Source organism: Lucilia cuprina, chromosome 5 (assembly GCF_022045245.1).
Source record: "Lucilia cuprina isolate Lc7/37 chromosome 5, ASM2204524v1, whole genome shotgun sequence".
Lineage (NCBI taxonomy): Eukaryota > Metazoa > Arthropoda > Insecta > Diptera > Calliphoridae > Lucilia > Lucilia cuprina.
In genome coordinates this window covers 31,379,571-31,406,456 of record NC_060953.1, presented here as the reverse complement: position 1 = coordinate 31,406,456, position 26,886 = coordinate 31,379,571, and the positions used below count along the sequence as shown (strand labels likewise).

The 26,886-nt window shown below is 29.5% G+C and overlaps 1 protein-coding gene across 9 annotated transcripts in view; it reads left to right on the top strand.

The window, feature by feature from the left end:
- The first annotated feature begins 11,694 nt into the window (after positions 1 to 11,694).
- Positions 11,695 to 26,886, top strand: part of LOC111676593 (ankyrin-3) — a 96,610-nt gene continuing 81,418 nt past the window's right edge. For 5 of the 9 annotated variants that reach the window (XM_023437544.2, XM_046953258.1, XM_046953257.1 and 2 more), the window contains exon 1: positions 14,605 to 14,849. In XM_023437544.2, the coding sequence (XP_023293312.2) occupies positions 14,802 to 14,849 (48 nt within the window). In that variant the 5' untranslated portion in view covers positions 14,605 to 14,801. Of the gene's footprint in view, positions 12,110 to 14,604; positions 14,850 to 20,168; positions 20,883 to 26,886 lie in introns of those variants that run through there. The other 4 variants (XM_046953261.1, XM_023437547.2, XM_046953256.1 and 1 more) reach the window with 4 other exon arrangements.

Here is a 26,886-nt window from a genome sequence, read left to right as displayed (position 1 = left end):
GTTCCAGGGACGAACCCTATTGAAAATGGTTAAGATCGGTCCATTATTTCACCTAGCCCTATCCAACTGTACCCCCCAAAAAGGGCTTGTAAACATTGTAATCAAACTACAGGTCGTAATTTTTTAAATAATTCAATGAAATTTGGCACATGATCTTTTATGGTACTGTAGACGAAGCCTATTGAAAATGGTTAACATCGGTCCATTATTTCACCTAGGCCCAATAGAACTGAACCCGTCAAATAGGGCTTTAAAGTTTATAATTATGCTTAATATACTCGTATCTCGACAAAAAGCTGCAAACCCAAGTTCTATACTAGTCTTGATGACCCTGATGAACTTTATAATTATATTATATGACCCTAGCCCCTCTAAAAAGTCCCCATCAATATTTTACTTAAATATCCACAGTTTTATTAAACAGTAAATGTCTTTAGTATATCTGAGGCAAGGTACAATTCTACTTAAATGCTTTATTATGAAAACTAAATCACATTTTATTCGTACAGGCTTAGGGTATTATATGGTCGGCCTCGCCCGACTATAACTTCTTACTTGTTTTTTTATCCAATTGTTTCAATGCATCTCCAATGTCATGCAGCAATACAAAATAAAAGATACAGAACTATATTCTGAGTTACTGACAAGATCTGACCAATTTTGTTAAGATATGTTTAAATTGTTTTGTCAGTAACAGAAAACCAAATACTTTAATCTTGTTTTACTTTTTTGAAACTAAATAAATTATATTCATGAAATGTAACTACTAAATTTTTTTATTAAAATTTTCCTTTTGTGAAATTTTAGAAAAGGTATTTAAAAATATATACGTAAACAGTGAGCTACAAGATTGACAACGCTGGTTCGAATCCTAGACTAAATATATTTTATATAAATATTTATTTTTTATACCCTATACCACTTAAGTGGGAAGATAATTCAATAAAATTTGGCACAGATCTTCTATTGTTCATTATTTCACCTAGCCCCCATACAAATGAACTCCGAATAGGGCTTGTAAACCTTTTAATTAATCTACAGGTCGCAATTTTGGAGATAATTCAATTAAATTTCATACATGAAATTCTATGGTACGAGAGTCGAAGCCTATTGAAAATGGTTAACATCGGTACAATATTTTACCTAGTCCCCATACAAGTGAACCCGCTGAATAGGGCTTTTAAGTTCATAATTATGTTTAATATACTCGTATCTCGACAAAGCTGCAAAACCAAGTTCCATACTAGTATTGATGATCCTCATGAATTTTAATTTTTATTATAGGACCTCATTTGACCCTAGCCCCTATAAAAATACTCTTTAAAATTTGACTTAAATGTCCACAATTCTATTCAACAACAAATGGCTTAAGTATGTATGTATAAGTATCTGAGGCAAGCTACAATTCAATTTAATTTATGATCATATTTTATTTTCACATTTTACTTTTTGTAACAGGTGAAGTGTAAAAAAATTAATGTGATAAAAGTCGATTACACTTAGAACAAGTAAGATTGTTATATTCGGCCATGCCGAATCTTATATACCCAACATCAAATCATTCATGTTTATGTAGAATTTTACTGATGTACTCACATTTTTGGGTCAGTAATAAGTCTTAAAGTCATTTTCAGAAGGGGTCCTTGGTAAGGTCAATTATAAATCCATTTTCATTAAATTTATGAAAATGATTTTATTTCCTATAAAACTTTTTTATGTCGAATTTTATTGCTTTATATATATGTTATGAGCAGATATGAGCATAAATTTAAGTTCTCATTAAACATGTTTGTGTTGAATTTCACCGCTATTGATATATCTCTTAGCGATAAAGTTATTTTCTGAAGGGGGCATTATAATAGGGATAGGAGAAAACGTGAACCGATATTCTTACTTTCAATAGGGATCGATCCTTATAAAATTTGATAGGGAGATTTTGGCTCGCACGAAACTTGTGTATGTAGAATTTTGTAGTAATGAGCGTTGAATTCTTTGTCTAAAGGGCACCTTATTAGGGGGTTAGATAATAATGGACTCATCCTCATAAAATTTAAGAAAATGATTTTAGTTCCCATAAAACTTTTATATGTCGAATATTATTGTTATATATATGCTTCTTAAGGTAGATATGAGCATTAAAGTCGTTTTCTGAAAGGGACCTTATAGGTGGGATAGGGTCAATTATGGATAGGGTCAATTACCCTTATAAAATTCTACAAAGAGATTTATGAGACCATAAAACATGTTTGTGCCGAATTTCACCGCTATTGATGCTTCTTTTAGCCAGTTATGAGCGACAAAGTCATTTTCTGAAGGGGACTTTATATAGGGGGGTAGGGTCAATTATGAACCGATCCTTATAAAATTCTACGAAAAGATTTATGTCCCAATAAAACATGTTTGTGCCGAATTACACCGCTATTGATGCTTCTGTTAGTCAGTTGTGAGCGATAAAGTCATTTTCTGAAGGGTACTTTGTATGGGGGGTAGGGTCAATTATGGACCGATCCTTATGAAATTCTATGAAAAGATTTATGTCCCTATAAAACATGTTTGTGTCGAATTTCACTGCTATTGATGCTTCTCTTAGCCAGTTATTGGCGATAAAGTCATTTTCTGAAGGGGACTTTATATGGGGGGTAGGGTCAATTATGGACCGATCCTTATAAAATTCTACGAAGAGATTTATGTCACCATAAAACATGTTTGTGCCGAATTACACCACTATTGATGCTTCTGTTAGTCAGTTGTGAACGATAAAGTCATTTTCTGAAGGGTACTTTGTATGGGGGTAGGGTCAATTATGGACCGATCCTTATGAAATTCTATGAAAAGATTTATGTCCCTATAAAACATGTTTGTGTCGAATTTCACTGCTATTGATTCTTCTCTTAGCCAGTTATTGGCGATAAGGTCATTTTCTGAAGTGGACTTTATGTGGGGGGTAGGGTCAATTATGGACCGATCCTTATAAAATTCTACGAAGAGATTTATGTCACCATAAAACATGTTTGTGCCGAATTACACCGCTATTGATGCTTCTGTTAGTCAGTTGTGAACGATAAAGTCATTTTCTGAAGGGTACTTTGTATGGGAGGTAGGGTCAATTATGGGCCGATCCTTATGAAATTCTATAAAAAGATTTATGTCCCCATAAAACATGTTTGTGCCGAATTACAGCGCTATTGATGCTTTTGTTAGTCAGTTATTGGCGATAATGTCATTTTCTAAAGGGGGCCTTATATGGGGGCTAGGCGAAATCGTGGACCGATATTGCCCATTTTCAATACCAAACAAACTGGATCAACTATAAGTATCTGTGCAAAATTTCAGCTCGCTAGCTACTTCCGTTTGGACTCTATCGTGTTTTCAACAGACAGACAGACAGACGGACAGACGGACGGACATGGCTAGATCGTCTTAGAATCTAATAAGGACCCAGAATATATATACTTATATGGGTCTTAGACGAATATTTCAATGTGTTACAAACGGAATGACAAAAACAATATACCCCCCATCTTTTTTGATGGTGGGTATAAAAAAATGGGGAAAAATATGTGAACCTATCTTTATTTCGGCGACTGTATATGGTCGACCTCACCCGACTATAATTTCTTACTTGTTTTACTTAAAAACAAACTGTTAAAAATATTTTATATTTTCAACATAAATATCACTTACTCTCCTACAAGCTGTAATGCTTGTAGCAAAAGCAAATGTGTATTCTCTTGAAGTTGCATCTTGGAAAAATATTAAGTTTCGTTTAAATCAATTTTATTCTCTTTTTTTAAATACAAACCACATGTAATACCTATTAATTTTTTATGTCGAAGGAAAATAAAAAATATTAAAAATGTATGAAATACATAAGTATGCAAACATAAAAAATTTTATTTTATTTTTTACACGACTAGAATATAATGTAGTATTTAAGAACGTACAAATAAATAAATATACGAATAAATAAATAAATAAATATAGGATGTGGTGTTGTGATTACAGCAATCGTGAGGTCCTTGGTTCAATCTTAGTGGGCTACAACTTTAGGTAAATGTTTCTGCTAATAACATCAATTATAAAGTGTCGACAATATTTTCCCTACTAATTTACTAATTTAATTTACTGATACTGATTTTTTCAATAATCAGTAAAAATTAATGTTTACTGATTTTTTCAGTAATCAGTAAAAATCTATTTTTACTGGTACTGCAAAATGTCCATCTATTAGGATATTCAATTATTCGTGGTTTTGACTAATTTGGTTTATTCGACAAATAATTAAGGTTTTACACTAGCCGCTTAGTAATCGAAAAATTAAAAATTATTCGGTTAATCAAAAAAAGAAAACTGATTGTTAACACGGTTGTTAGATCTTACATTTTGTCAGATTTTTTTTCAGAAATTGCTAAATAATTTTTAAATAATTTTTATTACGTTTTTTATGTTATAATAAATAGTACGGTTTCTATATAAAATACTTTGTTGAAACATCTCTCAATTTTAAAAACGGGTCGAAACAAAAATCAAAAATATGTTTGCCGATGAAATACATACATAAAACCCTGACAGCACTTTAATAATTGTGAGCAAATTTTTAAAGATATACACCTTCTATATGCCCCAAGTTGTTAAATTACACGGACCAAGAAAATTTTAATAAAGTCGAAACCCAGAGATCAAAGTACACATTTAAATATAAATTTTGTACTATTATCAAAAAGTTTAATCTTTCTACTTTAAACATACAAACAAACAACAATAATTTTGTTGACCAGATTCGGATCCAGAAAAGTATACTTTGGTACCTGGGTTAAAAAATTGTTGATCTGTGTTAACTTCAAAATATAAAAGACTTTTCTATTAAAAAAACCCATATCTATATATGTATGTACAGTAGAACGATTCACAGACCGATTCCTAAACAAGGAGATTATTATTGTCACCAAATATTGCTCCCAAACATTTGAGGAAAGGTGTCATAGAACAAACTTAATTTTAATTTTTAGTGGGAACTGAAAAGCTTTAAAAAAATAAAAATGGCTTCTATTCATTACTATTTATGAATTATAAATGCAGTTTAGATTATTAATTTTTTAAATTAAATCTATTTGCATTTAAAAAAATAATTATGATTTTATTAAATATCAGATTAATAACAAATAAACAATAAATATAAAAAATATAAACATATACATCTTTCTATTGCTGAAATATTATACATCTATTGTATACGAAACAATTAAGGAATCTTTTATAGACATACATATGAATGTATATTTGTTTTGCATGTATGTATTTTTATACCCTACACCACTTTAGTTGTTAGGATATATTGGGTTTGTGCTGATGTTTGTAACGTACAGACTGTCGATAGTTTTAACGTGAGCACCTGCCGTGTCGGCCTTATCTCACGGTGGTCTTTTTCATCCACAGGGTAGACTTGAGAACGGTCTACCATCGCCCCTTTGTCTTCAATGAAGACGCAGGTGGCAATTTTTGCACATTGGCTATGACCGGTACCATGCGCTAGTACTTTGCTGGAGTACTCGAGCTATCTAATCTCTTGCCAAAGTAGTCACGTTGTAAGACAACCACACTTCTATGGCTCTGTTGATTCGGCAACAGCACCTAGAGACGTAACCGGTGGACCGAAGCACGATCCTTCAATAAGCCGTAGACATCGTTCTTACTCACAGTGACACGCTGTGGCAAGTCGAATATGAACAGAGTAAACTCTGAACATATCTGGACAAGGAAGGAAACTTAATCGGTATCTCTTGTATATGATATCTTTCATTCATCATCATTCAACCCAGCACACATCTCATTTATTCGACACATTCATAGAGAAAAACATACGACACATTCATTTAGGTATACGGGTGGGGTAAGGCCCGTATACCTCTACATTCATTCTATATCATATACAATTGACACCAACTCATTTCCAACGCTTAGTCCCACAGTCACTCCTCTGTGGGGTATCTGTTGATTTTCGGCAACAGCACCGAACCTTATCCCGAAATATTGACTATTATCATGCATCAGTCTTTTAACCGCCACTTATTCTCTTCCCGCGAATTTGGGTTCAACCAACAGCCACTACGTGGATCCCGAAGGAACCTCAACCAACTGACCAGCCAGGACATAGTCCTGCGGGCAACTGGCCACCCGTAGTACCAGATTATGCGGTGCTCTGGTCAGACCTCTGGCAATTTATGCAAGGACTAAGCTAAGCAGTAGACTGAGACACCAATTTTTCAATCCCGGTCAGATTGGAGGTATTGGGCCCTCTTTATACCCCGGGATTGCAATAACACCAAGGCGGAGGTCTTCGCCAAGGTAACATGCCCCCGGGGGGAGTTTGTAACGTACAATAAAATTGGTCCTATACCCACCTTAAAGTATACCAATCGGCTCAGAATCATTTTCTGAGTAGATTTAGCTATGTCCGTCCGTCCGCCCATGTAAAGCTTGTAATCAAACTACAGGCCGCAATTTTGAAGATACTTGAATGAAGTTTGGTACATGATCTATTATCCCAGGGACGAACCTATTGAAAATAGTTAAGATCGGTCCATTATTTCACCTAGCCCCCATACAACTGTACCCCCGAATAGAGCTTGTAAACCTTGTAATCAAACTACAGACCGCAATTTTAGAGATAATTCAATAAAATTTGGCACATGATCTGTAGACGAAGCCTATTGAAAATAGTTAACATCGGTCCATTATTTTACCTATGCCCCATAGAACTGAACCCGCCAAACAGGACTTTTAAGTTCATAATTACGTTTAATATACTCGTCTTGTTGATCCTGATGAACTTTATAATTATAGGGCCTCATTTGAGTTTAGCCCTTCTAAACAGCCCCCATCAAAATTTTACTTAAATATCCATAGTTTTATTAAACGCAATTGAACTTAAATGCTTTATTATGAAAACTAAATAAACAGGTGTAGGGTATTATATGGTCGGCCTTCTTACTTATTTTAATTATTTTTATTATATGGTGTAGTTTAGAAACTAACCTACCTCAGTTTATGAATAAATTTGCTTTAGAAACACTACATCAGCTCAGTAAAAAAGAACCAACCCTCAATTGGAGACATCCTCCCTTTTGAATTTGTGGTTGATTTTATTTTATGAATGCAATCGTATTTGTACTAAATAAATACATATGTAAATGTGGGCAGAACATTAAAGAATGATTAATTCATTTAAGTTCTTTAGTTTAGAACTTAAATGAATTATATTAGGGGGATATTTTTCAAGTTTTTGATATTGATATAATACTGCAAAGTACAATACTATCTAATAAAAATAGCTGATTCCTTAGCATTTCCATCCGCTGAGTATAAAAATCTTTATAAAAAATGTCGTAATTTTTATGCAATTTTTGAAAATTTCAAATTGATCTTTCCCAAATCGGCTGTACCTATAGGTTGAAACACTTTTTCCTAAGCGTTTTCGCGGCAAATGTTTTGAAATTTTCGATATTTACTCTGAACAAAATTTTGGCGTCATGAAATAACTCCCTAAAAACTTGTTCAGAAAGCAACAACAACGATATTTGGGGATTTAATTCGTTTTTTGGGACATTATTTCACATTTAAAATGAGGAGTTATTTCATTATAAAATAATTCCTCAAAATTCAAAAATGAAATAAATCCCTAAAAAATTTTGGAAAGTTATTTCGTTATATTACTTTTATGACACGAAATAAAAAAAATAAATGTCTAATAAACGGCCTTCAGCCGGGCGCAAGGTGTCATTGGACACCGGCTTCGCTAAGAATACACTCTCCCTGTATCAACAGTGTTTAGCCTTAGGCCGGCTATTTAGGAAATTTTTACTAAGCGAAGCAGGTGTGGGTCATATTATACAGTGGTAAATCCTTGCGTGCGGCAGTAAGCCGCGGAAATATTTATTAAGCGAAGCCGTTGTTGGACATACCATAGAGTAGAAAGTCCTTGTGCCTGACCGCGAGCGACCTACTTTTCTTAAAAAAAGTCACTAAAACCGACTTGTTCCATAATTTGTTATTTTTGAATGGGAACTTATTTCATTTTAAAATTAGGGATTTGTTTCATATGAAATAAATCCCATGAAAAGGGGGGGGGGGTTATTTCATTTTTATTTTGGGGAGTTATTTAATTTTGTTGGGGCTTTTTTCATTTTTAATTGGGGAATTATTTCATCATGAAATAAGTCCGCAAATTTGAGGACTTATTTAATTTTTGTTTTGGGGAGTTATTTTTTTATTTTATTTATCTATTAATGGTATCCTGATAATACAAGAATTAAATCTTAATCATTTAAATTATCGGTCATTAAAATTAGAGTATTACATAAACATGATTAGAATGGAAATAATAAATTGATCATAATAATATATTAAAATAAAAAACACAACACAAAAGAAAAAAAGAACATTTCAAATACAAAAAAAAAATCACAAAAAATATAAAAAATAATAATAAATAAAAAGATAACAATTATCGTGAATTTAAAAATAGTTTTAACGAATTTTTAAACTTTAATATATTGCTCATTCGTTGAAGCCAAGCTGGTAAGGAGTTCCATAAACTAATTGCATTGATAAAAAATTGTCTTTCCGATAATAAGGTTCTATGCTTTATTTGTATAATTGAGTTATTCCGCTGAGATCTTGTAAACTTTAGTTTTTTGTACAAGTTTAAGGGTTGGCCAGAGAAAATTATTTTATGAAGCATAATAAACTTTTCCCACAATTTGATTTAAATGAGTGTCCCATTTAAGCGATCTGTTAAAAGTAATACCTAGATTTTTGACATGATGCACATACTCAATTGTGCTGTTTCCAAGTTTAGCCTTACTTATCTACACTGTATTAATTTGTTTTCGCCCAATTACAATGCAATGTGATTTACTTGCATTAAGCGAAAGACCATTCAGATTAGCCCAGTCCAAAATATTCTGTAGGTCGGTATTCAATTTATCAATACAATTATCAATATTACCAGAATCACATATTGTTATCATCTGCATACATATGTATATCACTGTTTCGTATTACAGTAGGTAAGTCATTGATATATATTGAGAATAGTAAGGGGCCTAATACAGACCCCTGTGGTACGCCTTTAGAAGTATGCATAAACAGGGACGACATATCACGATAAAAGACAGCTTGTGATCTACCGCTGAGATAAGAAGATATTAGAGAAACGCTTGTAGTTGAGAAACTAAAAAAGTATTTAAGTTATTTCATGAAGCCCAAAATTTTAACTGTTTTTTTTTTACAAAATTGTGAATTCTCGATCTAAACAAGTGTTATTGTTTAGCCGACGACAATTATAAGGAGAAAAATCCAGGAAAGGGTCTGCGATTTGTCCCTCTTCTAAATTTGGTATCCGAATATGTAAATGATACTATTAAAAAATCATGTTATTTCGCTTATAAATGGTTTAGAAAATATCGACTTTCCGGGGAAAGTTTTTGCACAAAAATGATCCAAGAAAATCGTTTTGTTATTAGAACGCTGCTGGGTACTACGTTGTGATGGGGTCTTATTTTGGTTATTTTCAGGGATATATGCAAATGTATATTTTGGGAATTTGCCTTTCTCTCCATAAAGGGAACTTTTTGTTACTTTTTCGTTTTTCAAAAGGAACTTTTTGAATATTCGATACTCTTGAACCTAGAAATATGAAATTAAGGATGTAGAGTCTAAATTAAGTGAGAAAACATAAAAGGGAACTTTTTGGTATTTTTTTTGTTTTTAAAAGGTACTTTTTGAATTTTCTCTAATATTGAACCTAGAAATATGAAACTAAGTATGTATAGCCCGGATTAGAAAAAAACACACCAAAGGGGATTTTTGGTACTTTTGTAAAGTCTGAATTAGGTGAGAACCGGAAAAAGTGAACTATTTGGTACTTTTTTGTTTTTTAAAGGTACTATTTAAAATTTCCCTAATATTGAACCTAGAAATATGAAATTAAGTATGTAGAGTCTTAATTAGTTGAGAACCCATAAGAGGGAACTTTTTGGTACTTTTTCGTTTTTCAAAAGGTACTTTTTAAATATTATATGATATTGAACCTAGGAACATAAAATTAAGTATGTAGATTCGGAATTAGGTGGGAGCACATAAAAGGGAACTTTTTGGTACTTTTTCGTTTTTCAAAAGGTACTCTTTGGAATTTTCTATAATATTGAATATAGAAACATGATTTTATGCATATTGAGCCCGAGGAAAGTGTTTTTGATACTGACTCTTTTTATAACACACCATGGTGTGTTAAAAAAAATAAAACTCTTGTTAATTTTTTAATGCTTATTAAATGCGCTTAAAAAACTTTTTTAGAGCATATTTTTGGTTTCGCTGGTTAACACCCTAATGTACATATGGATGTCATAAAATGACATTAAACAATTTTCGGATAAATTAGAAAAAAATCAAATAAATAACACCCTATTAAAATAAGTTGTGAAAATATTTAAGGGATTCTAAGAAGTTTGAATTGAATCTGTGCAAAATATTGTAATTAAGTATGAAACTTTTCTTTAGGAAAAATGGGCGCTTTGCCAAACTTTACTAAAGGCCGTGGCCATTGTGAGGGTAATAAAAACAATGAGTATATTATACCACTTACTTAGTAGCACACCACATTATTCAAGATTTAAGGCAGACAATTTGTCTCAGAGACTAATTGATGTTTGGTGAATCATAAAAATAATGTTTTAGTTCAAGGCTAAGAAATTTGTGAAATATGTATGTGTTAATTTTCAGTCATTAGTTGAAGTAATAAAAATGAAACTGAAATGATTTTATTCTTTGCAATGCATGCAATGTATGAAAGTAAAATGATTGAAAAGTAAACAAGTTGTTTAAAACCGTTAAAGGGATCAGGGATATAAAATGTTTAACATTAAGTATATATTTATTTATAGAGACTGCAGCATACTCATACCCACAGAAATCCTTTAAACCAGAACGAAGGTGGGGGAGGTTGAAGAAGAAGAAGATGATGATGATAGTTATTAATATTCCTTTTGTCGATGGTACGCAAGTTAAGAGCATAAACGTGTAACAGTAGCAGCAGCAGCGACAGAAGTAACATTAACAGCACTGGCAAAAAGCTTCTTAACTAGGAAAACTGCTATTAGTTATTTGACATTGCTCCTGCTAAAAGGTTGTTTCCCGGGGAAAAATCAAAAGAAATTGCAAAAACACTAGACGAGTGTTAGTGTTAGTTAAATTGTGAGGAAAAAAACAACAAAAAAGTTGGTGAAAATATTTCCACTTGGAAAATTTCTGTGTATTTTTTTTTTGTTTTTTAGTATACCAACAATTTAAAACCAGCAACTTAATACTTATACACATTCTGTTCCATACAAAAAATAAAAAAATCAAATTAAATTTAAATTTTAATACATATTGTGCAAAAAAATGGATAATAAGTTTTTTATTTAATACGTTCATTTTTTAAAAATTTATGCATACATACAAAAATAAAAAAATTGAAGTTATTAAAAAAATAAAATAAATATTTTATTAAATTAAAGAAATAAATTTAAAATAAATGGTGAATTTAATATATTGGTGTAAAAGAAAATATTTGTGAAAATTTTGATTTAAAAGTTAAATTGCCTTGAAATATATAAATTTGAAATAAAAAGTATAATTATTTTTTTAAAATAACTTAAAAAAGTCGAAAAACAAAATGGCTCAATTTGTTACTCATATACAACCGACTTTATTAGAGGCATCCCAGGGTCATGTTCCGCATCATCATGCCCATCAAGTGGGACTTCAGCATACATCACATTTGCCTCACAGTGGCCATAATATGCCATCGCCACCAACAACTCACAATCACCAGCATCATCAGCAGCATCATCATCAACAGCAGCAGTCATCACATCATGCTCACCATCAGAGTCCACCGTCACAGCTATCATCTCCGCCAGCCACTGGAGGATTTTATTCACATTATCAACAGCAGCAACAGCAGATGTTGCAACATCAACAACAACATCATCATCACCATGGCCAAGGAAAGCACACGTCTACTGGCGGCAAACATGAACATTGTCCAAGTGGTCATCAAAGCTCGGTAATAATCACTTAATCATACACGTTATAGGCTATGAGCAATAGAATGACATATTTCTTTTCAAATGAACCTGTATCAGCATATTTTCAATCTTGATGATGTAATTTATGGATTAAAAATCCAACATCCTTTGTTCTGGCCCCTTGTTTCCATTCTATTTCCCTTTTCATTTGGGCGTCTATAACGTTTTGTTTGTATGTATCTAAAGTTCGCTGAGGTGGGATCTTAGGGTGTTTATGCCTCACAAATATACATCCATCCATCCAGTTAAAATAACTGTTTTCTCGTGAAAATGACGTAATCCTTAAACAACATACAAAACTTTTTTGTGTTTGTATGGTTGCGTGAGAGTGTGTGTGTGTGCATGAGAGTTAGTGGCCGTTTAATTTTAAAGGATACAATTTGAAATTTTCATATTTTTTGCTGTTAAACTAACAGAGTGCGTGTTGAGGTTTGTTTTTTTTTTACTTCGGAGTGGTTGTTGGTGAAAAGTGAATGAGAGTGAAATAAAAAGGACTACTCTGTTAACAATTTATGTAAATATGTGTCCTGTTATTCATACACACATACATATATACATATTTTTGCTCCCAATGTTATGGTTTTTATGTTGTTATTGTTTGTGTTCTAATTTAATGTTTAAAGACGTTAAATTCGATTTTCAAAGAAAAATATACCGTCTAAACGAACAATATGACTTCGTTTGGGGTTGTGTGTATGTTTTTAAAGAAATTCTTTTTTGTATTTCCACCAAAGTTTTCAGTAGACGGTCTTAATCATATTTTTTGTTGTAATGTATGATATTTAAAAGTTTGTTGAACTTTTGTATGACATTAACTTCGAATTTCATTTCATTGTAACATTATTATGTTTTAAATTTATATTGTTATTTTTGTAAAAATCCATATAACAGTAGACATCAGTTAAATATAGGACTTGCTATAGTCTACATCCCATATAGAAATGGCATATGGACTAGACTATAGTCTGACATAAAGACTTGATTATAATTCGGACTATACTTATTTTTGATTATGTATATCCTATGAGGAGATTTTTTTGGAAATTCGAATATTTTCTAAAAGGGTGATAGAACAGTATTTTTTTTTTTTATTATCTTAAACACTATTTTGAGTACATCAGCATCTACTCTTAACAATTATAACATTGTTTTAATAATAATTTTAAGAATTTTGTAAACATGTTTTAATTTGCGCACAAAATTTTCACAAATTATTTTTTGTTAATATTTTTCATAATGGATGAATTTGGTCCAGTTTTCATCGTTTTAATGTATATATCTTTTTTTAATTTTAACCTCATTAAATAAGAATGTATAAGAGAAAATTGTTTGGTACTTTTTCGTTCTTCAAATGGTACTTTTTTGAATTTTCGATAATATAAAGACAAACCATATAAAATTGAATAAGATTCTGTTAGAGAGAACTTTACACAGGGATCCTTATTGAATAAGATTCTGTTAGAGAGAACTTTATGGTAATTTTTCGTTACGATAGTTATTAAATGAGAATTTATAAATGGGATTCCTTTAAAAGATACTTTATGAATTTTATACAAAATGGAACCTAATATTAAACCCATAAAAGAGGACCTTTTAGTATTTTTTCGTTTTGCAAATTTCTATAAAGGGTTTTTTGGTACTTTTCGTTCTTCAAGAGGTACTTTTTGAATCCTTTAGATTTAAATTCTCTTCTAAAGAAATTATTAAAGCAGCTGAGTGCTTCACCCAGAGTATAGATATTTATAAGACAACTGTGAATTTTTTGGTCATTTTTATTAGTTCTTTACTTTTATTCCCTCTCATATTATTAAAATAAAATATTTATATTAAAAGTCATATTCTCTTTTCAAAATGAAAGAAAATTGTGTACAAAATTTTATAAATTACTTATGATCAAACTGCAAAAGAGAACAAAATTTTATTTAACATAATTTTAAAAAATATAATTTTGAATCAGAAATCCAACAAAAAGAGAATATTCGAATATTTTTAAAATGGCAATATAAATTGTAGGTCGTTCTCTCATATTAAATATTGAATTAATCAATGATAAGTAGTAGCAAATGACTTAGGGGAATAAATGATAAGTAGTAGCAAATGACTTAGGCAGTAAATTTAGTAAAAAAGTATATTTTATGAAAATCTTTAAAATAAAGTATTTATAAAGTATTTATTTATAAAGTATTATTATAAAGTATTATTAAAATAAAGTATTATTATCGATATTTTTTTGCAAAAGTTCAACAAACAGCCACTAGTTTTAAAATTATTCAAGTTTGTAGCTAATAAATCTTTTGCACCAGACTATTTCGAGAATATTTAAAAATAACTCAAAATCAAGAGAATTTTCATCTAATATTGGTTATCTCTTCTAACGCTGAAAAAACTCTTTGAAAAAAATTCTTAAGAGCAAATACTACAATTGTTTGGCTAATTTACTAGTTCATTCCCCAAAGAAATGTTTGCTAGAATTTAATGTTTAATATTACGAATCCACTGAAATCGACTGGTGTATGTTTTGTCGAGAACGAAAATAAAAAAACGAAATTTTATTATTAATGTGAAAAAGAAAAGAAATTTATAAAAATAAAATTATTACAAAAATTAAATAAAAATTTCTTTAATATTAAAAAAACGAATTTTTAACGTTTTAAGGAATTGAAAATATAAATGTTGAATCCATTAAAAAAACGCTTCCCATCGCTGCAGAGTTTGGGTGTAAGTGAAAGAAAGTAAAAATAAAATAAAAACAATAATTTACAAATGAAAAAAAAAAAATAAAAAATTTGTGCTGAAAACTTATGAAATGTTAAAACAAGAAAAGTATTTTTAAAAACAAAATTGTGTCTGGCTACAGAAATAAACACACAATTTTTATGTAATAAATGAAAAATGTTTAGATTTTGTCTGGTCTGCACCTAGAGAAAACTCTGTGTATGATTATGAGAATGTGTTGGAAATGTTTCTATAAATATGTATTTATATGTTGATATGTAAAAATATTTATTAAACAAACATAAATACATTATTATTGAAATTTGGTTAATATAATTGTTAAGAAATTCTAATTGAAATAAATAAATTAGAGTTTATTATAATAAAATTAGGTTCACATTTGAACATTTCTTTTTATACCGAAAAATATATTTATATATATAAAAGTGAATACGTTTTTACCTATGTACATATACATACATATGTACATATATTACTTTTAGCAGCAGACAAAGAATCATCAATACACATGACCAAACAGTCATACATGTTTGTACAATATTGTACATTAGACCAGCCCTTCAAAAAGTTTCAAACATAAACATAAATGTGTCGACAAACGATGCCGCTTTAAACGAAGTTGTCCACTACATAGGTGAATCTTTCGATAGCAAATTGTATAAAATTGACATTGAAGGTGCCCTCAATAACGTACACACTGATACCATTATTCAATTCGTAAATGGATCAACCTATGCTAAAAAACATATGGGTAAACCACCATTGATAGTATCCTAAGGACCCTAACCGAGAAAGGACTTAGACCTGTTTGGTATGTGTACGATGTCGTAGTATTTTTAAAGGGAAGCAAATTACTTGTGATGTGCTGAGGGGGCTCTGATTATGGCCTTGAACTAGACTCAGCCGAGATGTTACTCTAGCTTTAACTGAATACTCTCCAAAAGGTCAGGTTTACATCATGAAATAGCTTTAAAGGGTACGGAGCTTGATGTAGTTAACCTGATAAAGACAATTCGACGCAACTAATGCTGAATTAAAAATTTGGATGAGAGAATAACATAAGGCCTAATGTAATAATGAAACGGTGGGTAGAACCATCTAGACACACAGGATTACGAGCAAATCTATACAAAATTAAATGTGTGGATTCAGACGAGTGTAGATAATGTGGAGATAACAGTGAAACTCCGGCGCACTTTCTTTGCCAGACATTCGTCGAAATTAGATCCAAGTATATTAGATGTGATTTTATTCCGGAAATAACATTCCTCACTAACACTGATTGGAAAATTCTGAGAAAACTGAGTTTTTGAATGTTGGGAACAGAGAACAATTTTTTTTCATTGTTTCCAGTCCCGATTTTGGTCTAGGTGTATTTTTTCGGATTTGATGTGGTATGCATTCTTTTATCACTCTAACTTAACCTGTACTTATGTTGCAAGCATCTAAAGTTATCCTCTGAAAAAGTTATGACTCGAATATACATATATATCTGTTTTTCCCTTCAGATAAAACGATCTAAAAACTGGTTACACATTTTTTAAGCTATCAAATTACCAAAATACACAAATACTTCTTCTGAACCTAAAGTAAGTTTTCATTCTATGAAACGGTTTTAGGTAATTTTAAGTAGGTGTATTTTCGGTGTTTCTGTAACATGTAAACTTTAGAATTTTTGTGTGTGTTTTAAATAACATGTAAGCAAAGACCTTTAAATTGATGTAAATGCAGTCAAACTTTCTTAGAGCGAACTCGGTTATAACGAATTCTCGGTTATTACAAACACTTTTACAAGTTCCTATATTTTTGTTACTATTTTCATACAAAAGATATCTGTTATAACGAACTTGTTTATTACGAATCCTCGGCTAAAACGAACTGCTTTTTCTGTCCCTCAAATACAATTTCATAAATCGTTCCTTTTTTTATACGGAACTTCGAAAATATGTGCTGAAATTATAGGAAAGTATTTAGCTTTATTAAAAAAAAAACTTATTTTTTTTAAAATATATATATGAACACCCAATAGTGTTTTTTGTAAAGAATATTAAATAAATATTTAATTATATTCTTTTAATTTCATAAAATGCAACTTTATATTTGAAACTACAAAAACTTCACTCGTCTTATTACGAACTTTGCATATAACAAACCAATTTGTCTGGTACCCTGGAGTTTGTTATAAACGGGTTTGAATATATGTATTTGAAAATCTATATGAAATTCATATATAGTCTATGAGAACAAATTTGCAATTTTTAGAAATCAAACATATTTTTGGTACTTTTACGTTCTTCAAAAGGTACTTTTGAAATTTTCTATAATATTGAATCTAGAAACATGGAATTAAGCTTGTAGAGCCCGCAGTATTATGGTATTTTTTCGTTCCTCGAAGAATATTATTTGATGTTTTTTAATATTGAAAAAGTATTATATCCTCTAAAAAAATTGAAATATAAACATGTGACAAAGCCAAATCATGCTCTTATGGGTAAAATGCGTTCTAAGAAATCTATGACAAATTCATTAGTCTGAAACGTCTCATGACGACGCACCATAAAAACTTTCCCTGGTTATTACTAACTTAGTTAGTTATATATTTTAAAAACAACCCTGCAACATGTAATGTGTTTAAAATACAGTAAATGCAATGTAGTTAAAAGTACCTTATAAATCCAGTTCCCCCGTTGAATAGAATTAGTTTTGCAGTTGAAAAAGGGTGCATTTTATTTTGTTCACATGTTTTATTAAATAATGCGTTTCTCTCTAAATAATGACATGTGTAAAAATTAAATACTTTTCGTATTTAATTGCCTCCCACTCTTATTGTTTATTACTTCCTTTATATTTTGCAATACCAGGTTTTCAAATGAAGAAACTTTAGGGCATATAGTAGTACATATAGGCGAAACTGAAGCGGTTTTCAAACAAAAATTTTTATTTTCTTCACACAGACGAGCTCTGAGAGAATAAAACAAACTTTTGATAACTAAACGCACTCACTAAACTTCACATTTTCTTCGCAAAATTGCGAGGATATTAGCACTTAATCATTTTTCTTATCACTTAAACCTAATGTTTATTATTTTCAACACTTTTCATTTATTTAAAACCCCGAAAATAATTTACATTTTACAAACGAAAAAAAACTATTTTTCATTCTTTGACATTTCATTTTAATTAAAACTGAAAAATGAAAAGTTGTACATTTTAGTATTGAAGATTATAAAAGCATTTTACATACTTTTTTTCATTTTGCATTAGTACAGAAAAAATAACAAAAAGACGGGTTTATAATATGTTTTGAGATAGAATATCTTTAAAAAAAAATAAATAACTAATATTTTCATGCACTGCCATATAAAATTCCATTAATAACACACAAAGAATAACGTGCAAAAAATACATTTTTTATTTAGTACCTTTTGAACAACTATGTTTATTTTTGTGCTTCAACTAATACATTCTCACCAGTTAGGTCTTTGACAGGGCACTTAGGTCCTTGACAATTAGTTTCGCCTATATACTACTATATGTTTTAGGGTGTTTAATTTATTCAAAGAAGTGTTGGCCAAAATAAATTTTAAACATGGATTGATTGCAGTGGTATCCGTTTCTTTAAATTTTAATGGCTACTTGAACAGGATTTAGTGGACCTACTTCCGGATATGGTTATTCAAAACCTACTTTCTGAGTTTTGCAAAATATTGAAAATTGAAACATGAATTTCAGTATTTAAAGAGTCACTGAGAACCTATAAAAGGGAACTTTTTGGTACTTTTTCATGAAAACTTATAAAATTTTCTCTTATATTGAACCAAAAAATATAAACTACTTTTTCGTTTTTTAACTGGTACTTTTTGAATTTCCGATAATATGGAAAATAGGAACAAAAAAATAAATAAAAGAGAACATTTGGTACGTCTTCGCACCTTAGTTGGTACTTTTTGAGTTCTATAAAATATTAAATATACATAGTATGTGTAAACTTAAAATTAAACACCAGAGAGACTTTCTGGTGATTTTATGGAGCTTTTTAGTTCTTTTATTAATACTTTATATAACATTGAAACTAAAACTATAAAATTGGACACTTAACTTCCCGATTATATAAAAATCTGTATGAGTGGAATTTCTAGTTGAAAATTAGACATAAACCACCCTTATTTAATGAAAATGTATTAGTTAGTTAGTTAGTTTGAAAGGAGGATTTACATATATACATCAAATCCGAAAAAATACACTTAGGCCTCTATCGGGTCTGTTGTGCACTCCTTAACCAGTGCCTCAGGTGGGAATCGAACCCACCACCTCCGGTCTAAACGACTAGAACTCTAACCACTAGCCTACCGGAGACCATGAATGAAAATCTATAAATCTAAAAAGTTTTAGTTTTATATAATATTAAGACTAGAATTATAAAGTCAAGTTTGTTGTTAAACCTGAAAACATGTATGAAAGTCTATAATAGATATTGCAGATATACAATAATATTTATTTTATTAAATTACGATCAGTGTAAAGAAACACACCTATTTTAACTCAATTTTACACTTTCCAATCGATTTCCAGTATGAGTTTCCGATATCGGATTTAACTAAAATTTGACACTAAATAGTTTTAGACATAAATAAACAAAATTAGTGCAGCTGAGCAAAATCGATATATGAGGACACCTTTAATGTTCATACATATTTAAACATCTTTATATATTTCTTAAATTTTTACAATTAGATTTAGAAATTTTAGATTTTGTAACTTTTGTTACAAAATTGTTACATATTTATAAAAATATACATACATTAATCATTTAAATACACAAGTAAAGCTTTATTGTTCTTTTATTTAGTCATGAAAATTCTTTATGAGGCTTCCAAGACAACCTTAAGACAGCTTTAATTAAAACACAAAACAAAAAAATATTAAAGGATGTAAAAACTTATACGAAGGGCCACTTTAAACAATTGACATACATCGTGGCATGAACGTACGAAAAACCTAGTGCACCACCAAACACCAAACACAAAACACTGTTGTTTGATATCAAAATCAACCCCGAATAATTTTTGTAAAAATACTTGTATTTATATTAGTATGTGTAAGTGTGAGTCTAATACAACTGCTACCATATCGTATCGCATACTAGTAAATGTTCTTAGAAATATTCTTAACCCGGCAACCGGCAACTCCAAAATACAAAAATTTAATCAAAACAAAATAATAACAAACAGAAGCACGTGTTATTGACAAATATCGAATGTCACACTTTGTCTTGAACTCTCTCACTTTAGCAGTCCAAATCTCTCTCTATGATTCTCTCATTTATATGAGAATTCGAATAACCCTCGTGTGTGGTGGGTGGTTGAATCTACCCTTACCATTAACTAAATTGGAGTTTGTGCACTCTAAGTCAATTCAAATTCGAATTTCCTGTGCGCAGGTCCTTGCTATATCCTACTTATAAGAAAAGTGAAGCATTTTTGGCTTACAGGACATTTTCAAGTTGGAATCTTGTTCAGTCTGGAGTTAAATTTTGAACTAAACGGAAGCAAAAAATAAATAAAAATAAAAGTGAAAAAAGTTTAAATAAAAAATAATCTTCCCTAAACATAGTACATATATATACACACACACCCCTAAAATCATTCATACATACATATATGTGAAAATAATATATATACCAAAATATAGTATATATAAGAAAAAATTCAAAAAGTGCTTTAAATAATATTAAATGTTTCAAAATCTTATTGCACCTTCCTCAAAGTGAATTATTTTTTAATTTAAAATAAGTTTTTTAAAAGTTTTTAACACATTTTTAATAAGAAAATTAATAAACCAAAAATAAAATAAAAAAACGAAAATTTTGCAAAAAGAAAAAATATGACTAAGCAGTGACGACATACGCTTACACAATTTCTCTATACTATAGACAGTAGAAAAAATTCAAAATCTAATATTTTCATAAGAAATTAAATAAATTTTATAAAAATGGTTACGGAAAATGGCACACAGGTAATAATTTTATAAATTTTTAAACAAAAACTTAATATTTTCTTTAAAAATCTTTGAAAAATGTACAATTTTGTTTTTTTTTTCTATTGTCTGGCAGCCATGATGGCGTCCATTTTCATTTATCGATTTTTCATGTCTGCTAGAAACTCAAATCTATAATTGTTATTAATTTCTATAAAACCATTTTAAGTTATAGTTAATATGTTTAAAAATTTTTATTTTATAATAATTTAAAAATAATTAAATATTTTTTTAGATTTGTTAAACATTTTAAATAAAATTTAAAAATAGAAAATGGGTTGGGCAGTTTAAAAGGACCCACCCATTTTTTAACGACTAAGAAAAAAATCAATACAAAACTCCAGCCAAATGCATTTTTATTTACTTTACGTTTGAAATTCAACTTTAAGATTTCAAAATTTTTGAAAAGTTTTTTTGTTTTATAAATATTTAAATTTAAACTACGTTATGTTAAGTAAAACGTAAAGAATTTTTATTGTTATTCATTAGGGTGTGGTTTTGTGTAAATTTTTTGAAATTTACATTTGCATGTTTCGTATCAAAACTCTAAGTTTTTTCCACTTATTGAGGTTCGTTGGCAAAGAATTAAGTTTATAAACAAAATTAGGTTACTAAAGGATGTGTCATACGTTTCGGCACGAAATGTTGCATATTCAAGTGTCATTTGTTTCTCTTATTTTTTTTATTTTTAAGAATTGTTTCATTTTATGCCCTACGTGTGTTTTTGGTTTCTTTTACAATTTATCTATTTTTAAATGAAAGTAATGAGGACATTACATAATGTGTACAAGTATGACTCATTTCGTATAAGAATAGGAGTTATTGCTAGTGTTGTCATTTGGAAAGTTGTTGTGGCAAGAAGATTGTATTACGTGATTTCACCTTATTCACAGGACTGAAAAAAAGAAAAACACAAATACAAAAATAATGCGTATTTCGTGCATGTTCTTTTCTATTTGTTTCTATACGAGTCCTTCGAAGCCCTTAAACAAAGGAGTAGAGAAAAGGATAATTACAAAAGATTGTCCTTGAAATGAATATAATTCAAATATAATATACATTTCAATATATTTTCATTAATCTATTCAAACCGAATCAAAGTGTTTTTTTACTTCAAACTTGAGTACACCACAATACTAATTTTCCATGTCATCTATCTGTATATTTGTGTTAAAAGAAAAATACATACTAATATAATGTTTTATATATATGTAATTAAAATGTATATAAAGAAGTTGAAAAATTCTCATTGACATACTATAGCTCTTTATTAACCTTTGACATTTATGTATGAATGATATCATCTTCTTAGTTGAAGTGAAATGAAAATAGAAAAAAGACCTTAATATTTCACTGTTGATATTCCAAATCTTTTTAGGAAATTTTTTAAAGGGATTGTTTAAATTTTATTAATAAATTAATTTTATTAATACTAAAAATATTCTCCTTAAATACACAAAAAAACTAATACATAACTCGAATGAATTTTGTAACAAATTGTATGAATCAAACTTGAATTTTTTCCCAAACCATTTTCATTCAGAATATTAAAAGTTCATAAAATGTATGAATTTGTACATGAAAGATTTTTTTACTCATTTGCTTTGGTTTTCATAAAAAATTGCAATAAATATTAATAACTTCCTTTTTTTTAGAAAATAATCACATATTAGCGAATTTTAATAATATAAATCTATTGGAAAACATATTTCATTGTTTTCAATCTAAAAATCAAAAAGAAATATAATGTTTTTCCGAGAAAATTTCAAACATTTTTTAACAAATAAAAATATATAAAGAACATTTTTAATATTTTAAGTCGAAATATAAAAATGAAAAAATTCATACAATTTAGGAACTTATTCTTAAATATTATTAACTTTAGCTTTCAAGCATAAAAGTTTGACTTTAATTTCCTTTATCCTTTAGAATGCTATTGAATTAAAGTGTAAAACGAACACTTGCTTAGTAAAATGTTGGTAATGTAGGCAATGTAGTTATTTCATACATTACTTGGTATTGAGTGGACGTTATCAATAATTCTAAATATTTTTTGGATAGAATTTGTAGCCAGTTATTAAGAGCTTATGTCTAATAAGGAATTACATAGTTTATGATTCTAGCCTTAGTCGATATTTGTTGAAGAAACATTCATTAAAACAACTTGTAAATGCATTGAGTAAAACAATAGACTAATAAACCCAAAAAATAACTATAAAGAAAGTAAAAATAAATAAGTAATTTTTGGTCATCCTAGAACAAAAATAAGTAGTTATTTGTCTAAAATGTAAGTACTTACACTTTGCTTCAATATTGCTAGCCTACTTTCCGGGTAAGTTAAGATTTTGCTATAAAATTCGGAATTTAAGCCAGTAATAAGAAATATAGAACTTGAATTCAACCTTATATTACAACCTGTAACAATTAAAAAAACTTTCACACAGTTTCATGCATGCAAAACTAAAGTCTATTTATAGCATTTATGCTTTCATAATCAGCTCTTATGTCCTTAGAAAATCACTTCACATTCTAAAGGACTTACAACTTCAATTTTGAAGTCGCATGTTTTTCATACTTTAAGGTCCTTTTACAGGATTGTAAGAGCTGATTATAAAACAACAAATTATGAATTCTATACAGTGTTTGTCATAATTATTTACAAATTTATTAAAATATTATAGATTTTAGGGCCTTATTCCTAAATATATTTATCAAAGGTTTATAGGACAAATTTTGTATGTATAGATCATTGATAAATGTTTATGAATACGGCAGTAAGTTAGATTTGATTCCCCCTGTAAAAACACTATATTTCCGTGGTCCGTGGCTTTGTCCAGGGTCTGTATTTCGTTTAATTTATTAACAGTAAATCGAACTTGAAGAGAGATTCATAAGGTAATCTTAATTATTACTGTGTGTATGTATTTATATTCTAAATCCTTGTCGAAAGCGGATTATATTAAGTCATGTTCGTCTGTCTGTCTGTCTGTCTGTCTGTCTGTCTGTCTGTCTGTATATTTCTTCAAATCAATTTTTAACACCATATATGTATTTGAGATCCAAAACGTTGTGTCAGACTTGCATTTGAAAAGTTTCGTATTTATTATTAGCCAAATATATTATCAAAAATCCAAGAAAACCTCTAAAAATTTCGTGCTTGCAAACAACCAAGAAAATACAGCATCATATGACATATGTTGCTTGTTATTGCCAGTGCCAGGGATGGAAAAATGTTCATAGATGGGAAATAATAATAATTACAATCAGGGTACACTAAACAGGTATATGCATCACTACAACAATACAAAAACAACATGTATTTTGTTTTTGTAATTGTATTTTTTGATGTTTGTCTTTTAAAAAAATTCTTAATTTTATTTCAAAAAACATGCAGTGATTTTAAATGGAATTTGAAGGGATATGCATGTTTATATACTTATATTAAGGTGGATGCTATTGATAAATGTTACAGAGGAATTGGAAGAGGACCTGACAAAAGCAAGATTTTGGAATAACCTGATTTGTGCCACGAAATTTGTATCTTTAGCTACAAAAGTTTGGCAAACGAAAGTGGGCGAAAACAGGCGCAATACTAAAGATTGTTGATATCTGAATTGGCCTGATTTGTGCCAATAAAGTTGTGTTGTGGCTACCAAAGTGTGGCTTAAGACAACAGCCTTCTCAACGTGCGCAATACGGGGGATAGTTGATATCTGGAATGACCTGATTTGTGCCATTAAAGTTCTATTCTAAACGGATGAAGTTTGGCTAAAGACAGCGGACCTCAGAAAGGGCCAATGCGGAAGATGGTTGAAATGTATTTTTTGTGCAAACAATATTATTTTTTTACAAACTAAACATTTTAAATTTTTTTATTATTAAAATTTTATTTTGTTTCAAATAAACAAAAACATATTTTGACAGAGAAGGTATGCAAATAAGAAAACAAAAAAATTATCAGCTGTTCGATTGCATATACCTGTTTAGTGTACACTGAATTACAATATTTCTGGTCCGCAAAACGGCTCTGAAAAAAACAAACTTAATGCCAATTTTTTACACATTTTTCTATCTAAGCTTAAAATTACAACAATTTTGAGACCAATTTAAAACAAAAATACTTATACCCACTGTGGGCCAAAAATACTCTAATAACAATTTTATAATTATTTTTCCCATAACCGACTAAAAATTAAGGAATCTTTAAGACCCTATTTGTGAGGACTAAATTTGACCTAAATTAAAAAATCTGAAGATAATTTAATATATTTTTATAAAATTGTTAAAAGCGAAATTTTGTTTGTTCTTTAAAATTTTTAAGTTCCTTTTCACGACCGCCTCCAGTATGTTTCTACGGATCCCCATTTGGGAAACGTTGCTCTTATGTACATACACCATTCTAAAGTTCATGTATTTATGCTATTTATACATAAATTACTATATATTCTTAATGTATGTACATACATATGTACTTTTTTATACATAGTACAATAAATTTCTTTTGCATCGTTTTTCTTAATCTAAGTGTGTGTGTTTTTTTAATTTGTTATTTTTACTAAGAAAAGTTGTCTGTCTTATGTCTGGTTACTCATATATCTTATTGTTTGCCAATCCGTTTTCAAGACTTTCGAAAAACGCAATATGCTTCAGTGAAAGAGAATAAAACTCTCTGCAAATTTTGTTTGTTTCACTCTCTTTCGAAATAATGACGCCATCATTATAAGTTTCGAAAAATAAACAAATCGAAAAAGTAAACAAACGCCTGCGCACCAGCTGCTACCGGAAGCGGAAGCATATGGTATTTTAGTAAACAATCATTTTAATATTCATAATTGTAACATTTTAATTATTTGATACTTTTCTACTTACGTTGGACGGTTGGTGGTAATTAATTGGGTGGTGATTTGCTATTCTTTTAAGAGTTGAATAACACCTGTCTTTCTTTCAGTCCATACACATATTCAATGGACATATGTATGTATAAGTAAGTAAATATGTATGTGCATACATTGTGTACACATTCATGTGTGTTTAAAAATAGAACGAAAGCATATGTTTTTCATTTAATGACTTTTTTACTGCTTAAAGGCGTTTAATTTTCTTAAAAGGGGGGAAGAAAAAATATACTGTTTTGTAAACTTTCTGAGAATGCCATTTTTTGGTTCCGCATTTACTTGTTTAATTGTTGCTTTAATGTATGTATATATACATTTTTAAATGGAATTGCTCACAATTACTTGCTAAGTAATATTTCTACTTTTTTTTTTTAATTTTAAAGATACATTTTTGCATTAGTTATTTGCAAAATCGCCGTTCGTAATCGGGATCAATTAAAAAACATTATTTTAGGAAATTTGTTTAAAAAGTATGAAGACTTCAACTAGTATAATCATTAAAATCGGATTCAAACCCAAGAAGATTCAATGAATTCACTCATCGTTTTCTACTTTTTTTAATTTACTTTCAATTAGATCATGGCTTGTTATTGTCCCTAAACACACTTATCCCTCGAGTAGGACACGGAAGAAATAATTTATATTTTTAAGAACTAACTAATATCTCACTATCGTCTATAAGATAACTGCGCTTAACGATATTTAAGAGATAATCGTATTTTTGTTATAAGGGTAGTGGTAATTTTTTCCGAGTATATTTTTATGGATCTAAAACAGCCATCACAAAGATTAAAATTCGAAATTAATTTTTAATTAATTAATTTTTTATATCACGGTAGCTTATCCTGTCAGTCCGGTTTGTTAACATTTTTCAGTTTTGTTCACAATCGGCTCGGATATTATTATTCTTAATGTTACGGATCACTTCTGGGTTATTTTCGCAGCATTATTCTTCAAAAACAGACAACAAGAAAAATACTAAATTTGTCAATTCTTAAGACATAAGAATTAGGTGGGCTTATGTTGTAAGGAACTATAAGTTTGATGCTGTCTCTTCTGTCTCTTCTGAATTTTTTTTTTTGAATGGT